A 21843-nucleotide genomic window follows, 5' to 3' on the forward strand; every position below is an offset into this window, starting at 1 on the left:
GCTGGAAGGTCCAGCCTTTTATGTACTAAGCGTGAGAAGGGTAAACAAAAGAAGACAGATGTCCTTTTACAGGCATGGCTTCATTCTTATCACTGCGGATATGAGTACGAACAGATCAAGCTGTCTTAAGGTTTCTTTTTTTCATTGGACTAAATCACTATTTAAAAAAAAATCTAATAGGAAATGAAAGGAAATAACCAAATGTGTGTATACTAAAGCATAATTCATCATGTAGCTTTACCAAACAAAGCAAATGAGAAAGTCCCGGGCCATTTGTGAATGCGTGTCCAACTCTGAGTGACTTGTCCTTAAGATGGATCTTCTGTAAATAATTAAATTAGTTGGTTTTATTTTTTTTTAATCTTTGCCCATCTGAGCAGAAAGGAAAGAAGAATTGCACACATACACACACATATGCACACATGCACACATGTGCACGTGAGTATGGGAAAAATACTAATGACTTAACCTTGTTTTCATAATGTCAGCACAAAAGCTTTACCATATGTGGTATTTTCAGCAAGATTGTTCAAATAAATGGCAGAAGAAAATCAGGAAGATTATGATACTTTCGCTAGGGGTAATGAGAAAATTGAAAATACACACATATCTACAAAAGCTACATTTAAAAATTTGGATCATGTCATTAAGAAATGCTTCATACAGGGAAGTCCTATTTAATAAGTTAATTTGACAGTGTATTGTAATTGATAAGCTAAATGCAGGTTCCCCACACACAGGACAACTCAGCCTGCGTGGTTTTGGTTACCTCATGATATCTAGAATACAGCAGAGGGCTGCAGTCCTCATCCCAAGAGAGGAGACTGTGACGAAGGGGAATGGCACAGTCATAGGCACATACTTTCCTTTGTTACTTCTTCCTCTCATTAAAAATACAAATCACAAATAATTTTCTCATTGGTCCAGGGCACTCGACAAAGGTGAATATGACAGCATCCCTGAGAATATTTCCACTACTTAGGGACCAGGCCTGCAAATGTGGCTTCACTGCCCTCACTATTAAAAGCAATCTGTAAAAGAGGCTTAAAAACCCAGGGGTTTCATACCAAGTGAACAGTAGGAAAGGTGACCTTTCGTTCCGTTTGTTTATTAGAGGATCTGCAGGCTCCAGCTCAGTGTGGGTCCTGCATCAGCAAGAGGCCAAAGGGGAGATGGCAAACTCTGTTTTTTTAGAGGTCACATAATCAACTTAGAAAATACAGCTAGAAGAGACCAAGAATGAAAGCTTATTTTTTTGTTTGCTTGTTTGTTTTGGGTTCTTTCTTTCTTTCTTTCTTTTTTTTTTTTTTTTTTTTGTATTCTCTTGCACTGTTGATTAAATGTAGATCCTATACTAGTAATTTTCCATTTGGGGTGTAACAGATTTAGTATCCTATTGGCATTAAATTAAATTATAAAATTAAATTTTGTATATCGTACAAAATTAAAGAAGAGAGACAAACGATAACTAAAATAGGTCAGAAAAATGAAAATTAAAATGAGACTAAAATATAAGTCAAAATAAATATAAAATAGACAAAAAGTACAATTAAGATAGTGACCATATATTTTTCCCAAAGTTTATCATTACATCATTTAATAAAGACTATCTTATTTAAAATCCATTTATAAGAATAATGATTTTTTTATACAAGCCTCATCATATTAAATTTCTAAAGAGATACTGACTTAGCTTAGACAGAAGTCTTAACACCCATTCTTCTAGAGAGGTAGCAATAGTCTGATATTTTAAATTGAAGATTCAAATTGTAAGCCATTTTCAAAGTATTCAGCTTTGTACTCAACTGAAATAAACAAAAATTGATACTGTGCAGTAACCAGTATTTAATATTTCTTAGGATTAGGTTGCCATAGTATTGACTTTATTCCTTTATTGACTAGTTTTCCAACAAACATTTTAGATATTTAATGAATAACCTGTTATTTCCACACCCCTGGGCAACATTTCACCCACTCTGAAAACAAAAACTAAAATAAAAACCCAAATAACAATAGCAAAAGAAGAATGGTGCCCAGAATAAGTTGGGCAGGGTGTTGCCCCCTTAGTTCTGATTTAGTTACCATCATACTAGAAAGCAGCACACATTCTGTTGACGATGCGGTCATGACTGATGGATGATAGCCTAGCAAGGTCACCATAGCTAATTACAGCATCATTCATCTAGCCTGCACGGGGACAAAAATATCAGGCTCCCAGGGAAGAAAAAAGGAAAGAAAGAAAAGCTATTCTATAGCTGCTAACTTCTGAATAATCAGCCTCAAAAGAAACAAATAGGATGAAACTCAATGACCAAATTATGACTTATGGATTCACCCAAGCAAATTCGGTGGTAATTTTAACTCTGGCTTTCCAGCCTGCAGGAGAGAGCTTCTAGCAACAAGGAGCCGTCACAGTCTTACGTGCTTTGTAGTGGGAATTCAAAGGCTCCATCAGGAACACAAGCCAACCGTGAGCTTTAGTTCTGCTATGTGTGTGGTGTGAGTGTGTTTGTCTAGGATCAGATGCCAAGACTTAAACTCACATTATGGCACAGCAGCTACTTACACACTACAGCCTAATTAAAGGAATACGCTTCCCTCTTCGTTGTGTTTTCCCGAGATCAGGACCATAAAGGGATTTGGTTTCCTTAAGAACTGAGGAAAATGTTCCCATATGTTGCCTTTATGCCCTGACTTATTCAAACTCAGATAGAAAATGGTAGTGATTTCCAACAATAATCCAGGGCTACACAATGTTTTCTGAGAACTACTGAAAGAAAATAAAGAGGAGAGAAAGGAGTGTTTTGAAAATAATTCTATTGTAGCAAACATATAATCATAATTTCCATTTCTGTTTTGAAGAAACAACACACATGTAAACAATAAAGCTCCCAAGGCACCTTTCAGGTCTCAGACACAAGATTGACTTGCAACAAAAAGTACCTCATCTTCAAAGTTTAACACAGATAGAATAAAACTAATATCATTTCAACTCCCAACTTTAATAAGATAGCTTTACATCTAGGTAACACAGATCACAAGAGTGGCAACAGCCAAATCCAAAGTCCTTTTAATCCTGAGACACTATTTAAATTGCACTGCTAAAATAATTATAACTAAAGGAATATCTTTTCATGTAAGCTTGAACCCAAAATAGCAAATTTCAATCAAGTGCTGAGAAAATTATCAAAAGACACAAAATAAAACTCCTAACTAATTGGGGTCAAGAGATGGAAATTGACAGGAACATAGAGATGGATTCAAACTCAGCTGGGTCCCAGTGAAATATTCCTGAGACAATCACAGCCCTCAGAGGCAAAACATAGACAAGAAAGCTGCCAATGATGGTTGCATAACAAGGAGCATTCTATGTGACTTTCATTCTGCACCTTCAATCCAAATGGAGCCTCATCTAATTTTGTGTGCAAAAATGTGATCCTGAGAGAGACAAGTTACATGGCTTAGTACACACATCTGGAACCGCGGAATAAAGATTTCAGGGACTTGGACCATTTCATTTGCCTACAAGTGACAGGAATTATGTCAACCTTGGGTGATAGCTACATAACGTATTTTGGAGAGTGGAGGATCAAAGAAGGCAGCATGAGGAATAGGCATGGGAGAGGTAAAGGACTGTTACTCTTCCAAACATCAAAGTAAAATCCCCCCACGATGGCCTTGTATGTAAGACCTGAAATATCAGCAAAGGTGCAGAGAGATTCACATTGTAGAAAAAAGTATTTTATTAGCTTTCTGGTTTGATGTAAGATCTCTCTCTCTCTCTCTCTCTCTCTCTCTCTCTCTCTCTCTCTCTCACACACACACACACACACACACACACACACTACCTATATGAAGTGAGAAAACAACAGCAAATATCCAGTAACTTATCGAATTGAAAAGATCTCTGAGATGCCTCAGTTATCTAGTCTTGGTTCCTCCATTGGTTTTAGATTTACAATTATTCATAGTATCAGTTTATTAATTTACACTTTATCTCAATTCCAAAAGCATATGAAATATTATTATTATCACATCCAGTATTTAAAGTTCATGGATAATTGAAACATACAACTCATCAAAATTGTCATGTAAATGAAGAAGCATGATGCTAGAGAACCAAAGCAGCAGTTTCTGATTGCAGTTTTTCATTGCATTTGAACTAGTCATTCAACATCAGAGCACACAATGAAGTGAAGCTTTCACATATTCATTTGTAAAATGGTGTCAGACACCCAGACAACTGCTAATTCTGAAGTCCAGTGTAACCATATTTATAAAATTCATTCTAAGGTGCATAAGGTCTTCGAGTGAAGGTGAGCATCCTTGCTATGGGACTGCTGACTTTCTACTCACCAAACTCGTGTACGTCTGTGAGCATGACCTACTGTGTAACCTGCTGGTTATCCCTACCCGACTTGTTCAGAGATGGAGCATGAATGCAATAACACTAAGAATGTAAGCAACCAACAATGCTATTGTTAACTAGCATCAAACAATTGTCAAATCACTGAACAATGCTTAGAAGTATTAAAGGGCTCTACAGGGGATGGGGAAAATTCTAGAACAAAGTAACTTCGAAGTTCAGAGGGATTCTATGAATGTAACTGTCTAAAATTCTATCTGCTGTTTCAGTCAACAGATTTTTTTTCTCTTAAATAGGCTGTTGTGTTAGCAGTTTCTAGGATGGATAATCAAATAGCCAATTAGTAATTTGTCAGTCACTTAGTCATTAGAGAATCTAGTAGGAAAAAATTCATGATAGAAATAATTTTGATAAATGCGCTTGGCATTATGTTTTTGCCCCTTGATTTAAAACTTAGCTTGCAAATTAAATATAAACATAAAAATACATACATATTTTGAAATGAGATTTTGAACTCATTTCAATTTTCATTTCAAGATGAAATGAAAAGTTATAAATGAGATTGCAAACTTTCTTAGGTTGGGGGAATATTTTGACTGGATAACTGACTGCTGTCTATTTGTATGTAACAATGCCTTAAAGATTTAGACAAAGCTTTAAAAAAAAAGATAGCATTTAAGATTAGATAGAAATAGCTCATATTTACCAGATAAACAGAAACAGAGGGGAGAGTCATGAAAAGTGAGCAATATTTGAACATAAAGATATTAAACATCACAAAGAAATTATTAAATGGCAAATGGCTCTTGGTGGCTGATAAAAGATTATCAGTGAAGATGGTGGCAAGAGGCCAAAGAAAGCCTAGGGCTCTGTGGCTGGCATCCTTCATGTCTAAGCATTCTTCATGATGAAGATCTATTTCTCTTCCAACACCATCCCTGCGTTGGCCTAAGCAGGAGCTTGGGGTCTAACTCACAACATATCATGGTCATATCCCAGAAGAGTCATGGACATGTATTGCCATGCCAGTTCCATCCTAAGGCAGTACATGACCACATCCTGTTGTGAAAACACTAACAGCAAAACAGAATAGGCAGAGACAAACCTGGACATGTTATATATTTATTTAACTTCTCTACCAAAATAAAACCCCGAGGTTTTCCACAAGTAAAAGAAAATATTAGAAAGATAATCATCTTACTAAAGTTGCCCCAATGAAACTATATGTGATGGTTGATCTTCCTTGTCACCCTGACCAGATTAAGAATTGCCTAGAAGACATACCTCTACATGTACCTTTGAGGGTTAACTGGGAAGAGAATACCCACTTTGAATGTGGGCAGTGCCACACGATAGCTAGTGTGCACACCTGAATGAAAAGATGTAAGGAAAGAACAAGTTTCATGCATTTGGTGACCTCTGCTTCCTAAGTATAAGTTCATTCTGAGTGACTACCTGGTTTACAGAAACAGACAGTATGTCATCATTTCATACGTACTGAAGAGGATATTTGAGCCTAGATGTTTAGACATCCTGGGCTTTGGTTTACATTCACAAAGTAAACTCCGAGAAAGTTTTATCAATAGCTTACTCTATGAGCAGTATCTAGAAGTCACACAGTGAACTTGTTCCTAACACTTGAACCAGCTGGAGCTCACATCCTGGCTTTGCCACCTGCTCAATATGTTATTTAGATGAGCTACTAAACTTCTCGGTCCTGACTCCTCAGCTTTTGAAAACGAGAGTATTAAAACATGACTAGCTATCATTAAAGGGGTAAGGACCAATAAAGGACCAAGGGTTGAAGTCATTCAATGTAGTATCTTTATGTCAATGCCTTATATGTAGTCCTACTGAATAGGCATTATTTTCTGTTCCCATCTCTCACACACAGAAAATCAGTCTTAAAGAAAGAGGGGCTAATGAGCTAGTTCAGTAGTTAAGAGAACACACTGTAGTGGACAACATCTCTTTGTCCAATGGCTCACAACTGCTTGTACCTACAGGTCTAAGAGACATTGACCTTCTTCTTCTAGTTTTCCATTTATTCTGCACATGTGTATGTGCATGCTTGCACACATGCACATGAGCAGACACACATATGCACACAAATAAAAAACAAAATAATAAATCTTTTAAAAATAAAAATAGAATCTCAACAGATGGAAACAGAGGCAGAGAACCACACTGGAGCACTGGACTGAGCTCCCAACACCCAGTTGAAGAGTGGAAGGAGTGAGAGTATGAGCAAGGAGGTCTGTACCATGAGGGGTTCACTCACCGAGACAATGTGCCTGAGCTAATGGGAGCTCACCAACTCCAACTGGACTGGGAGTGAACGAGCATGGGATCAAACTAGTCTTGATGAATGTGGTTGACAGTTGGGGCAGACTGAGGGGCCACTGACAGTGGCACTGGGATTTGTCTCTACTGCATGTATTGGCTTTTTGGGATTCTATTCTCTTTGGATATATACCTTGTTCAACCTAGATGTAGTATGGAGGGTCTTATACTTGCCACAGGGCAGAGTACCTTGTACCTTCTTAAGATTTAAGGGGGTGGGGAGAGGGTGTGGGGAGAGAGTGGAAGGAGGGGAGGGAGCAGAAATTTGGATTGGTATTTTTTTAAGTAATAAAATAATAATAAAAGAAGAAGAAGAAAAAAGTAGAATCTATTTTGAAAGGAGGAGAATTTGAGTTGGTTCTTCTTGGATTCAACATCATTATTTTGATCAGATGGTCCAACCACAGAAGCCATGAAAAGCAGAAGAAAAACAAATGTTCCTGCCTGAAACAGATCGTAAGAGAAAGGTGAAAATATGTTTCCAGAGGCAGGGATACCGTGAGTCTCAGTCTTTTGAAGCACACAGCACTTGCTTATAAATAGAATATTAAAACAAGCAAGAGCAATTTTCTCCTTTCGTCTTCCCTTATTGCCTAATTTTCCTCTCATACCATTTGCATAATGGATAAAAAGGCATCCATTATGCAAATGAACAATGGGGCTGCAAGGTTGCTGAAGCCACAAGCCTGGCTCCAGAAGAGGAGCAGCCGCCAACCAGCCCTTCGCCATCTATGTTCTGACAGACTGCTTTGTTAGCTTGATTCCAAAACATGCAAGAAAATCAGAAAGACCTTAGGCCATTAATTCCCATTTGGTTTGTTTTAAAAGGGATATTTACAGATGCTTTTCAGAAAATCGAGGCAAAATGGAGTTATTTGGTTTGCTCAGATATATAATAAATTTAACAGTAAGTTTATTTTATTTTATTTCTGAGAAAGCATTTCACTATGTAGCTTTGGCTGCCCTGAACTCACTATGTTGACCAGACTGGCCTCAATCTCACAGACATCTGTCTGTCTCTGACTCCTAAGTCCTGGGATAAAGGCATGTACTACTATGGTGGGCAGTAGTAAGTACTGAACTTCAAATGAGAGGAAAAATGTACTATGTATAATTTTTACAATTTAAATATTTCCATTGAATAAGCATGTGTGTGTACTCATGCACGCATTCCAAGGTATACCTGTGGAAGTCAGCGGACGTCTAAAGCACGTGGTTGTCTCCTTCCACCTTGTGGGTCCCAGGGATTGACAGACAGTAAGTGTATCAGTCTAAACTTCTTATCAACCAAGTTGTCACAATTTTAAGTGCATCTTCTTTTTTAAGAAAAAAGCAGTTTCCATTTGAGAAGTGGGGACTCTGTTTGTCCTTCTGCCTGAGAATTAAGTCTAATTAAGTTCTAGGCGGTGCAAGAAGCAATCCCATAATGTTGTGTTCACAATCAATCCAAATAACATTGACTTTATAACCCAAATAACATTAACACTAACACTAACACATTAGTAGATTGTCAAAAACAACAGCTATTAAACTAACCTAAACGAATCCCTAAGAAATATCAGCAAAAACAGACAGGTGCTTGATAGAAACTTTAGAAGAGTGTTTACTATCACTCCCTAAACCTTCAAAACAAATATTAAGAAAAGGAATTCTAAGCAAAACCACCAGGTAAACTGTTCTTTTTTTTAATAAATCAGAGGCAATTTCAAATTCCAAAACTAACTCCCCAACTGTTTCCTCTACTGTCTAAGATATATAAAGGAAGAAAAATAGAATGCCTACGAGAGAAAGGGAACCTTATTTTTAGTGTGGATTCCTTGGTAACCCTTATCTTTTACCAAACAATGAACTTTACAAAAACAGTGATGCTTCTAGGATACAGACATACCTCATCACTTACAGTCTGACTCCCAGTGTGATTCTGCAAGGGCATGCAATTGGGAGTCTTTGAGTTAAGATAAAAACTACATTTCCTTACCTGAGCTCCAGCAGCAGCAGAGAGTCATAGAAAAATAGCTTAGAGGACAAACCATATGTTTTTATAAAGAACGGTATTAATAGGATGAACTTCACAGAGAAGGAAATTAGAAAGTTGATGCAGTTTGCAAACAAGTGGACAGTTGGACAGTGTCATTAGCAAATTCCACTTACCTAACTTCAGAGCAGAAGGGGTTACGACAATTTCCCCACCGATTGGTTTAAATGCAGCCAGTTGAGCAGCCACTTCTGTCTCGAAAGCATCTGGGCTCTGCCGATCCACAGGGTTTCCACTGGGGCACTCAATCTTCTGGAGTGGCTCTTGTTCGTCAAACACAGCAATGAGCTGCAAACAAGGCCAACAACACTAATTACTTTGTAGGACATGCTTATCACAGGGACATTGTGTCTAGTTGATTGTGATCTTTACTTGGTCTTAAAGCTAATGTCGCCTTTAAAAAAAAATCTTAAATCTTATTATGCCAAGACACTTAAATCTTCAATAATATAATCCATGCAAGCACAGGAGCAGAACATGAGGGGAAGTTTGTTCTTGTCTATTCCTGAAATAGTCAGTTTGGGCCAGCTCTCATTAAAGGAATGAAATGGTGGCCTCTTACATTCTCTCCTCGTGAATCTGCCTAATCAAGTGTCTGTCAATCTCAGTGTGTGTCTCTCCTGGGAAGGATTGAACTTATACCCTCACGTATGGTAGGCAAGTCTTCTACCACTGAGCTATACACATAGTCTCACTTGTAATTCTTTCTAATATGCCTAAAAGTTCTCTACTCTAGGATGCAAAAATGGAAGCTCAGTATACAAAAGATGAACAAGATAATACATTATAGAATTGTACATTCAGATCACAAAGGGGTATAGCATTTCCTTATGACATGTATTTCTAGACATATTCTAAATCCATACATACTTGCAAACAATGTTAGTAGCTAAAAGTATATGTATTCACCATGTATACACAAGCGTCCATTTTTATGCATGACTTTTATATCATTTTTTCTTCATCGTGGATTTTATGGACATTAAATATACTCATTTAATGTATTTGCATATCTTTAATATAAAAACTGAAATATTACTTTTCAGTCATTTTTCATAAAAAATTGACATGTTCTACTAATCACCTGATGTCACAGTGCTGTAGGACAATGAAGGCAGACCTACTGTGTGACTGCAGTTTGGGCTGAATTAGGAGGCTGAACTCCAATAAGGAATTTCAACTCTTCCTCATTTGGGTAAGGTATGTGAATTCAGGAAGCAGCTCATGGAAGCTACTGCCAATCAAAGAAGTACAGTCTAAATAATTTTGAATACTGCTAGTAACACTATGGATATTTTTCATTCATTAATAAAGCAACTTTACTTATCATTAAGTAATAATATCCAGAAGGGCAGTCAAGTTCCATTCATAAGGGAACCTTGTTAACAATAGTATTAATAACACAAATGCAGGGGAAACCAATCAAAACACTATAAATTCCAACATAGTCTTTCAAAAGAAATGAACACAATTAGGATATGTAAATTGGCTATTCAAAAATAATTTTCATAATTGACTACTCATTTCCAGTATGGAGACTTCTTTAATTGGAAAATCCAACAATCCATTCACCACAGAAAAGACATGCTTACTACCAAGGCATTATTTTTAATTCTTGAAATTGAGCCCATGCATTTTCTATCTTTAATTGCTGGCACTGGTGAACTGACTTGAGATAAAACTTAAATAGATTAATATATGAAAGATTATTCTACTATAAAAATAACCAGTAAAACTAGATCTTTCTAATCATCTGGCTAGAATGAAAGGTTTTACACTTTTAATCTTGACATAGAAAATAAAATCAATTTTAAAATATGGTTGAATTATTTTCTTCATTACTTCTATGTCATAATTATAATAATTATTATTTCAACTTTGCATATTGTGAATTCACATATATTCTGGGTATTCATTCTGATATACCCATAAACTAGGTAGTGGCACTTTGAATTGGCACTATGAACAGTTTTACATAGAAGAGGGATCTTAATTTTCTTACTTACTTAATGCTTAACTCTCAGTGGCATATACACTTTGAATATTGAAGAAAGAGAGAGAAAAAAATAAATAACATCAGTCAGAAATTAAAATTTTAAAATCGATAATTCATAAGCTAAATGATTAGATATATTTATTCTATGAAAACTTCACTATTGTCTATGCATTGAACCCATAAAACCTTGCAGAACTGCAGTGACAATATTAGGCCTACACATCTAATGGGGAAACACAGTTGTTAGGGGATTCTGTTTCTCACAGTTACAGACCAAATGGTGTCTGATGATAGAATCTATTGTTTTCTGCAGTTTTAGATCCAGAATTTGAGCACACACTATTTCCTCATAATTAAAACTGTGGAAAGAGATGATACATTCTAGAATAGTTCTAGTTTGAGCATGGGGATATTATATTCAAATAATGTGAATTCCATTATTTGTAGATAAAGTGTTAATGGCTGTTTGGTAGATGGTAATTATGGGACTGGACGATTCCCACATGAAATAATCTCTTCAGTTAATTAATGGTGGACTCTGCCGCCCAGTCGCATGGTCTACAGGGTTTATCACAGCAGAGCCTCATCTGGATCAGTGGATGAGCAAAGTCTACTCCTGGAAAGAACAGACTTGGGTCCTGACTCTCAGCAGCCATGCAGGCTGGCTGACGAGCACACCCACCAGCTGCTCTCTATCTCAAGAGTCACCACGTACACACTCACACTTGCTTCCAAACTGGTAAGTTGTTTAAGTCACACTCTGGAAGTCCGTGTTATCTAAATTACTCGAGTCATCAAGACGTCTACATTACTAGGTACCAGAGTGCCAGGGAAACCTTGTTACCGAGGTACAGTGATAAACATTAACTACCATGCGCTCTCGCAACAAAAGATAGGCTGGTTTCCCACAAAGGCAAGGAGGGCATGAAGGAAAGAATTACACCTACAATTTTTACACTAAAAATTTCCCATTGGTACTTTAGAGGCTACTCTAACCCAAAGTGTGCAGATTGCTTTGGGAAATATCTGAGTTGCTGTCTTCGCTCTCCTCAGCTGGTCTGCCGGAAGCCTTCTGCTCGCCTTCTGTGACGCCACTATTCTCATGTTACCAAGTGCAGTCCTGACATTTCCAAACTCCCAGAAACCCACAGGGTCTGTTCACATGGCTTGATTACAACCTAAGCTTCTGTCCTCACATATTTCTGTATTTAGCCATCTAATTTCCAGATACACTTAGGAAGGTCAGTATACAGAAAGGCTACTGATTTGTCTATCCAACAAAAATAAAAGCCTTCTCTGGACCCATTCATGAGAACGAGAACAATGCCATTTCTCTGTAAGGCAAACCTCGAGGACTCAGAGCAGACTCTCATGTGCTGAGTCTGCTCTTGTCAAGATAAAGGTCAGAAAGCATCTCCCAGAGGCTGAGGCTCATGCCACCTCTCTCCTTGATTTTAGGATGCCATGGAGTACGTGGTCATCCTGAGGGTATTCTCCTCATGTCCCCTCCGGAACACAATACTGGCTAGTGTCCCCTTCAACTCTCTGGCTCTGCATACTCCTCCACTTATTCCTCTTTATTGTCTGCTCTCTGGAAATGCTAAGGGGCCTGTGTCGATATTGATTATGACCGCACTTGTTCCACGATTGGCTCCAAGTACAGGCAAATACATTCTACATCTATCAGGCTTTCGACAGAGCTTCAGGATTATGTACTTAAGTGGTCATTCTCTCCAAAACTTTACAACAAATCTTTCAAAATTCTTTCTGCACTCCTTTATATTGAAATTAAAGGCAAAGGATCAGGCCAAAAGCTGTGCATTGATTTTTTTCACCTTTATTCCACTCATACAGCCACACATGTTCAATTTCTCAACAAATCTGAAAATTTCACCAGGTTGTGACCGGTTCTCACCACCTTTGCCATCACAATTTGGATCCAGTTCCCGGGTGCTGACAATAGCAGCCTTCTTGTTGATCTGTGTCTACCTAGACATCTCTTCAGTGAACTACTCAAATCAGCATTAACGGTCATCTTTAAAAAACTGGAGATCATCCTGTCCTAGGCTCATGTGCCTGAAATATCCTCTCCCCTCACATGGGGGAAATCCCACACTCTTGCTATGGCTTCTGAGATTACAGGGTCTGTTTCACTTCTGACCACATGTCTGAATTGCTTTCTCTCTTGCCCCCAGGACTCTATGAAGTTACATTATTACTTTGTACCTATCCCAGTGGCTGTTCCAGGCTATCTTCCTGAGACTGTTACCCACTGTATCTCAGGCACCTTACTGTAAAGATTCAGCATCTCCACTCCACTGTCAGGCTTTTACTGGCCACCCATTAGGACTGCCTTGGAGTTGTCAGCACACCCTGATGCTACTCATCTCTCTCATTTCTTGACTGTCAATCCTCACTTTCTCGGAATTGAAACTTCAAGAGGACCGTGGCTTTTTTTTTCTGTTTTGGATGGTTTTACCTCCATGAGTTAGAACAGTAAATATAACATAAACATGAATAGAAAGGTGTGAAGGGTAAGCTAAAATATATGCTAAAATTTAGCATATTCACTTTAAATTGATATGTATATATTCAAATTCAAAATTTAAAAATATTTCACTTTCTTTAAGATACTGCCCCATGCCTAGCCTGTTTGGATGCTCACCTTCCTAGACCTGGATGGAGGGGGGAGGACCTTGGACTACCCACAGGGCAGGGAACCCTGACTGCTCTTTGGACTGGAGAGCAAGGGAGTGGGGAGTGGGGCGTGGGGAGTGGGGGGAAGGGGAGGAAAAAGGGAGGAGGGGAGGAGGTGGAAATTTTTAATAAAAAAAAAGATACTGCTCCATGTGGAGGCATGCAGTATATGCTCGAAGTAGCTTAAGAACAAATGGGAACAAATCTGGGCAAACACAGGCACAGGCCTTAATTGCATGGCATCATCTCAAAATAAAAGGCCAGCTTTGTTCTACGAAATCACAGAATCAAACCCTCTGTGCTGCCTCAAAGTGCTGTTTGCTGCATGGTTGCCCGGTCCTTTCCACTGGCACCCACTTCTGCACAGGAAGCTTATGTGCAGATACATAGGTGTGTAAAACAGCTATACAAATCAAACATTGACTGCTGATGATAGAGGTATTTACTTTTAATATAATTCTTTGAAATGCACATACTGTTATCCTTTATTAAGGATGAAGCAATTTTGCTTACTAATGAGATATAACTTGCTTATTTTTACATAAAGAATTAAACCTTAGCTGAATGTTTGATATTGTTGAATGAATACCATCTTCAATATTTTTCAGATTTGACTGATAGCTTGATCTGATACTTAAATGCTATTGAATGATAATAAGAAGATAGTCAATTTCCTTCCCCCCCCCCACAACTAAATCATTGTGGTTTTAGAAAAGCAGAAAACTTTGTATATACAGTAAGAGCACTGCCATCTATAACACATAAATGCCTGGGATGTGAACAAGATGCTTTCAGGCAGATTTCTCCTTTGGGTGCCATGTGGAATACATGGTATGCTCAGAACAAAGGATAATACATGCAGGTACTGCGAGAAACAGCCTGGAATCAGTGTGTTTGCTTCTGATTTAATTTTTGGTCACTGTATGCTGGAAACCCTTCTATTGTTGCAATTTATGTGACTTCTCACATTTAGATACAGGACCTCATAGAGAGTCACAAAAACATAGTTTTGGAAGCAGCAGTATGTTCTATTATTTCTGCTCCACTGTTTGAAGAGACAGGTATAGTATACTTCTCCAGAGCATAGTATATCTTAAATAAAAGTCACAAGAACACAAGAAAATGAAAACCTTCCTACGCAATGCAAAATCTTGTTCTTAAGCTGGATTTCAACTGCTAATACCGAGTGTGGTTCCAAATGTAAAGATTAGGGATTAGTTTTGGGAAGTACAGTGTTCCCTTCCCAGAGCCATCTAAAATAAATATCTGAGAGTTTTGAATAAAACAGTGAGATCTTAGTGTGGAGAGCATTTTCACCTTCTACTTACTATGTACTTTGTGAAGATTAAGATAACGGATAAGTCAACAATTGTAACCACAAAGACTTAAATGAAATACAATAATTTGTACACCTTATGACACACCATTAGTAATAGATATGATTTGAAAGGTCCGTTGCGCAATCTAACTCCAGCACCATCCGCTCATGAGTTCAGGTCTGCTTTTATATTTGATTCCAAAGGCTAGGATGACCAGTTGGATGACCGTCCCCATCAACCATGTATGTGCGTTTCTGCTGAGGAGACAATACTACTGCCTTGGCAATATCCACAGCGTATCTAATACTTAGCATGGCATCTGAGACACAGTGGAGGTTACATTTAATTTTCTATCCTAACACAGAGATCATTCCGTGCACTGCAGACTAAGTCCCACTTGACTTGTTTATCTGAATCCTGCATTCACTTTGTTGTTTCTCTTTAATCTCTTCATCACACAGTTGACAGAGGAACACAGGCACTACCAAGATCAAACACATCAAATGGGCAATTTCAATTCATCCTTTTATTCTTCCTTTTCATCACACAAGAACATACAACCCTTAGAGGTGCGTTGGTGCTCCTCCACCCAGCCCCACATGGTTTGGGCTACTGCTTCCATCTGGCTGTAAGTCAAAGAGCTTTGCCAATGTCTGTAACTTCTAAGTTGACAAGTAAATATTTTAACAATAAATGCCACCAAGTGCATTCACTGCAGAGTCCCTCAATATTCATTGTGTGGTTTATTCTCTTGTCAACTTGCAGCATTCTGTCACTTTTATAGCCCGCGTTTTTATAATCTGGTGTTATTATCCTTAGCCTGTGTATAGAATAAAAAGGAGTCAACCAAATGCTCTCAACGCATAATAAACTGTACGTATAAAGGCATTTTTATTAGTAATTGCAGAGAAACACGTGATTCTATTTTAATACATGTCAGATGGACTAATGAACTAATATGAACAAAGTTATTTCTCCCATTGAGATTCTTTGGGGTAAACAGTTGAACTTAACAAACTGCCATTTTTACTGTTTTCGACGTATTCCATGTTTCCAACAACTGTACGTAAAATTAGTAGACAAAGATCTGAATCTGACAACACAAGTTTGGAATCATTCATTTCAAATCTTAATGCACACAATTAAGTCTAAGCAAGACTGTGAAATCACAAGTGGAGGAAGCAAGTGTGGCCTGTGAGTTGTGACTGAAGACAGCTGCATTCTCACTGGAATCCAGGCTTCTGCTTAGAACTACGCAACAACTGGCTACAAGCATCTATTTGATCCCACTTTAAGTAAAGGTTTCGAAGTATGTTCTTCAGCATAGCATCTTGACATCTAAAAATCACTGCATCCCATCTGAAAAACTAGCAGGTAGGTCCTGTTAGCATCTTCATGAGACACTAGCATCAGACTAAGTAGCCTCAGAAGAACTCAATGGCTTCATTCTCAGGAATGTCAATCTGCATTCAATAAATGAGAGAAATCTATTTCCATTTCCCCCTCAAACTGAAAATTCATAATTGGGGCCTTTATAAACTTATAGTGTTAAGCTTAAAGAAAGAAAATAACAGGATTTCTTCAGCTGTGTTAAGAACTCTATTCATTGTTATCACATTTTAAAGAGGTTTTTGCTTAAACTTCCCATAACAAAAATTATGCCTATTTAAAAGCCATCCATATTTCAACCCAAATACATTTACCTCCGTTAATTATGTAGCAAGTTGCTAAGAAGTGTGGTGTATGATAAATATGTTAGACTGAATCATATTCTTCCTCTGAATCACTTGAATTAACATTTTAGAGTGGTGTGTAACCACCTGACAAGTTTAAGATAATCTTGAATTTGTTTTCACTTCAGTTTTTTTAACTTCCTTCATGGAAACAGCTCACCATTATTACACACATCCACACAGGGGAGTCCTGGCTCCCAGGGAGGTCAATTGGCAACCATGAAACCTTAATCCAGGTGTAGCTGGGAACACAGCTATGGAACGAGTGTGTGGATGCAAAGGCAGGACACAAAACAAGCTTTGCCAGGACAATACAAATGTCAGGAAATGTAAAACTCAATGTATTTGCTTATATAGTAATAATATTTCTTCTGCTCCAGAATTGAATACATTAATAATACCAGACATACAAGAAAATTGAAGATAAAGTACTTGGGTTTAAAAGGCTAGGAAATTCTCAAAGATGATCCCAAGACACTGGGTGGCTTTACTTGCCATTTACCCAGTAGAGCACAGCAAAGTTCCTCAATTTTGTCCAATCCCAAGGGCTTTGAAGGTCTCCAGAAAGTGTGCATTATTAAAAATGAAGACATGAAATATGGTGCTGTGTTGGAAAGGCAGACACACACAGACAATCACATGGCACTTCTCTTTATTATTTCTAACACACATGCACACACACTTCACATTTTTTAAATATTCAGCTATATAAACAACTATATCAAAAATAGAAGAAAAATTAATACATGGAAAAGCATCTTATAAAGTGGAAAGTGTCACGTGCACTCAGTAAGTTCAGCTGTCTTGTTTTAATTTTCCATAGTATTCTAGAATTGATAGTATCCAGTTAACTTAAACTTAACACTGTCTCAGAAACATACCTCTTTGCCAAGGTGGAACACAATCCTCTAGGAAAAGGTGGAATTTCGGTATAAGTTCTCTGTGGAGGGATCAGTCCATTACAATCAAACCGGGCACTGCTTCTGGCCTGACCTCGATGGCTCTCAGCCTTCCATCCTAACCGTCAATATTTCAACACAATACTATTGCTATTGCAGAAGAGGTCTTTCTAGAATCAGATCTGAGTATGGTCACAGTTCAGCTTCAAATTTACGGTAGCCTCTTCAGGATTTCCCACTGAAGAGCTTTCTACAGACTCCCAGGTGTTCCTGTGACTGTGTCCATGCCTCTAGCCCCACCTGTCACACAGCATTTATTCATTTACCTGATTCTTCCTAAACATAGATTATCAGTTTGAAATCATGAATCACACAACTAAAATAGAGTTAATGAATAGTTGAGAATTTAAAACGGAAGCAAAATCTATCAGGAGGATACAGGTTAGCAGACAGAAACAGCAATGAAAACCGAGCTTGGAATGGGAGCAGCAAAGGTCAGACCAGAGCCCAAAGCACACTAGAAGATGCTATTCTTCCAATGATATCATGGTTCCTACCACTGTAGCCCTTAGTGCCTTGTTGGCTCAAACTCTCTGCATAGCTAGACGTTTAATATTCGTGGAATACACTAAGAGAGTGCAGCTGCCCTTCACGTGAGAGGACAGAAAGAAGCATAAATGGACGTCATCCTCGAACCCACTACAGGGCTTTGTGCTCAGTAAACACTACAGGAGCAGAGGAGCAAGGCCGCCGTGACAAGTGACAAGGCTGTCTGCCTTTGTCTCTCTCATGCAGACATCACTCCTGCCCGTTAGGACTCTCCAACCGGCTGGGAATAGGAAAGGCCACCCTCACAACCGTGTGGGCACAACAGCCTCTGTCCATCCTTGAGGTCCATGATGAAATTGCATTTCACAATTTTCCATATAAGATCTAGTTAGTATACCATGATCCCAATTCTGTTTCCTGATAGATTACATCTATGTATTGGATTTTCTTCCAGAGCAAATCTTTTGAAATTGTAAAGCTAATTTGTCCAGTCACACACGCAGTTTGGAAACAAGCACAACTGTGCAGTGTTCTCCGTGACATCCGACTGCTAGGAGACTCTGCTTTATTTCCCTAATGACTGCAATCCTCAGTGTATTGCTTAAGTTTTCGGATTAATGAGTAAGCAATCAAATGTGATTTTAAGTCATGAATATAACAAACATACCATTCATTTATTTTGACAAGTATTTTGATTTATGAGACTTGGCTACAAATATAGCAGCCAATTTTGTAAAAGGGAAAAGAAAGAAACCTCTGCTTTTAAGACAACCTAGCAGCTCTCAGATAATAAATCTTTACAGAGAATGAGAGGAAAGCCAGAACCTTCGAAAGACAATAAAGTGATAGCTTGCTAGAAAAGAGAAACAATGAATTTTTACAATGTCCTCAAACATATCTAAGAGATGCTTTCCATACACACTTGAGCTGTATAAATATCCTACCCACCACAAGCAACACTGTGGCTAAAATAGGCCAGTGCTGGCCGGAGGCAGGTGCACTGGGCATACCTGTCCCTAGGTCTGTCATGTTTGTATCCGAGAACACAAATTTTGACAGCTTTCTGTGTCCTTTAGAGGGCCCTATACTCCATGTCTGAGATTCCTCTAGACCAGACAAGACAGTGAACAGATTCCAAAGATGGAAAGGGAAGACTCCTGAAAATGAGCTTCCTCAGATGGGTCGGTCAGGGAACTGACTCCTTAGCATGGATATTTTAGCTGGCTGGCCTCAGGGCAAGGACAGGTGCAGTGAGTGAGGGTCTTCCGTCGCTCACATTTCATGACAGCAGAATCCTGGCTAGGGGAGGAGGAGGGAAGTCTCTTACATATTCCATTTGGACACAGGCCTTCGTTGTCACGAGTGACAAGTCTTTGAGCCTGATACTTAAGAAATGAACAGTGCAGTTGCAGGTAGGTTTAGCTGCTGAGCTCCTGGCGAGTGAGTGGAGCTAAACTCTCCTCTAGATTCTCCTTTCCTTTCACTGGTGATGATACGCTAACCCTGCAGGGGTGAGTGTTGACTCTGGGAACATCTAAACATCAAGACTTCTAATTGTGATGTTGGGTGCATCAAAATCACATGGAATGAGGCTGCACTGATGGAGCTGCAGAGAATCGGGCTGGGGCTCTGCCTCTTCCGCAGGCAGGCGGTTTGTCACTCCCCACAGAAGTGGTTCCATCCTAGGTCCCGTCTCCACTCACACAATGGTGGTCTTTGAAAGGCAGTAAAAAAATTGGAAGCTTCTAAAATATATTCTGCAGGTATAAAAATCATGGTTCCATTCTAAATGAAAAGCTGGGATACACTGCTGACATTTATGGCAGGTAGTGGGACAGCTCTGAAATTAGGGCCTGGGCCCAGGGTCAGGCTCCAGGGACCACCGGGCAGTAATGAGTCTCTAAAGTCGGTCCTCACGGTAATACTTTCAGACCCAAAGGCCATTTTGGCAAAATTTGAACTTTGACACCTGTGACTTTTATAGTTTCTAAGCAAAAAGGAAAAATATAGAGGCAAGAATATATGAGGGCACAGTCTTTCGATTCCCTCTAAAGTGTGGGAATTGGATATATCTTTGTGCTGTAGAGACGGTAAAAATAAAACAAACTTCACAACGACATTCAACCAGTCTCTCCTACATTTGTTTTAGCTGCATACACACACACACGCGCACACACACGCGCACACACACATACATGCACATACACACACGTGCGCACACACATGCACACATACACACACATACAAACATACACACACGCACACACACATGCACACACACATATATATACATACATACATATACACACACATATATATACACACATATACATACACATACATACACACACACGCACACACACATACACACATACACACATACACATACATACATATACACACACACATATATATACACACACACATGTACATATACACACGCTCATACACGCACATACACGTGAACACACACATGCACACACATATATACACACATACATACACATACATACATATACATACACATATATACACACACACATACATACATATACACACATGCACACACGCATGCGCACACACACATACACATATACACACATACATACACATACATATACACACAAATATTCACAGACAAAAACACACATACACATACATACATGTGTAATAATATGACATAATTTATAATTCATGCTGTATAAGTCATGATCTTTTTTTGATATTCTCAATTAGGATTTTCTTATGCGTAATCCTCTCTAATTATAATCTGTCAAAAAAACCTCACAGAATTTGTAACTGAATATTTTGCAATAGATTCAAGCATACCATAGATAATTTAGCTATTTTTCCCATCCTAGAAACACAAAAATTCTGGCAGTAGCATCCCAATACTGAGTGATATTGAGTGATACCATTTTTCAATCACTACTCATTTTGAAGATGAAATTATGTCTTCTTTAAAGTTAAATTATTTGATTACTGGAGATATTAAAAATAACTATGAGCTATTTTTATTTTTTTGCAGTGGAATATCTGTTCATACCCTGTATCCTTTCTCATTTTTCTTATTAACATGCCTATAAAGTGTTTATTAAATTTCTTTTTATATTTGTGAATTTATGTTTCTTTCCTGATTTGCCTTTTAATTTTGTTTATGACAAAAAAGTTTTCATTACATGCATGGTATTCCATTCACTAAATATCCCTATTAAATTTTCAAAGGTCCCTTGTAAACAGGCAGTCACCTGAAACCAGTAATATTTTATGATGGCCAAGCACTAAAACAATGTCGGTTTCATTTAATTTACTACTTTGATAGTCTCTTAAGAGAGAGCAGGTGGGAAATAGTTTGATTGATGGGCCTTTGGTTTTTAGATCATACATTCATATTCTAAACAAATACAGATGGATGAAGGGCATTACAAGGAAGACGTGCACAGACAGAACCCTGATATTTCAATGATGACCTAACCCACTATTGTCTGTAAATTTGTTAAGTTTAAATTTCATATAGCCAGTATAATCTCCAAAAATCAAAGTTGGCCACAAAATTCATTTTAAAGAATCTTCAGTTTGATCAAAAACCTGTTATTGGTTATTTGTGTCCGCTGAGGTGGGGCACTGAATAACAGTTAGCTTTCCTTCCTCAACATCTTTCATACCCAGCCCTTATTGCTGCAGCTGTCTTATGGAACAAATTCCAGTACTTTGCATGACTAAGAATTCAAACTCTGTAGGAGGCTGAGTATCAATCCTGTGTCCTCAACTCTCATTCAAGTCTTTTCACTGCAGAGCAGATGGAACTGGTCACGGGCACTGGGCTTTGGTGCGGGAGAATTAGAGCCACACTTCTCTATATTATGCAAATGCCTTGGTTCTATTAACCGATCTGATTGCCAGTTC

At 38.3% G+C, this 21843-nt stretch overlaps 1 protein-coding gene across 1 annotated transcript in view; it reads right to left on the bottom strand.

The window, feature by feature from the left end:
- Nucleotides 1-21843, bottom strand: part of Pard3b (par-3 family cell polarity regulator beta) — a 1010698-nt gene that overhangs the window by 634567 nt on the left and 354288 nt on the right. Inside the window, exon 3 of the mRNA XM_057761958.1 lies at nucleotides 8861-9032. Within this exon, the coding sequence (XP_057617941.1) occupies nucleotides 8861-9032 (172 nt within the window). The remainder of the gene's footprint in view (nucleotides 1-8860; nucleotides 9033-21843) is intronic.

The sequence above is a fragment of the Chionomys nivalis genome, chromosome 2, assembly GCF_950005125.1.
Source record: "Chionomys nivalis chromosome 2, mChiNiv1.1, whole genome shotgun sequence".
NCBI lineage: Eukaryota > Metazoa > Chordata > Mammalia > Rodentia > Cricetidae > Chionomys > Chionomys nivalis.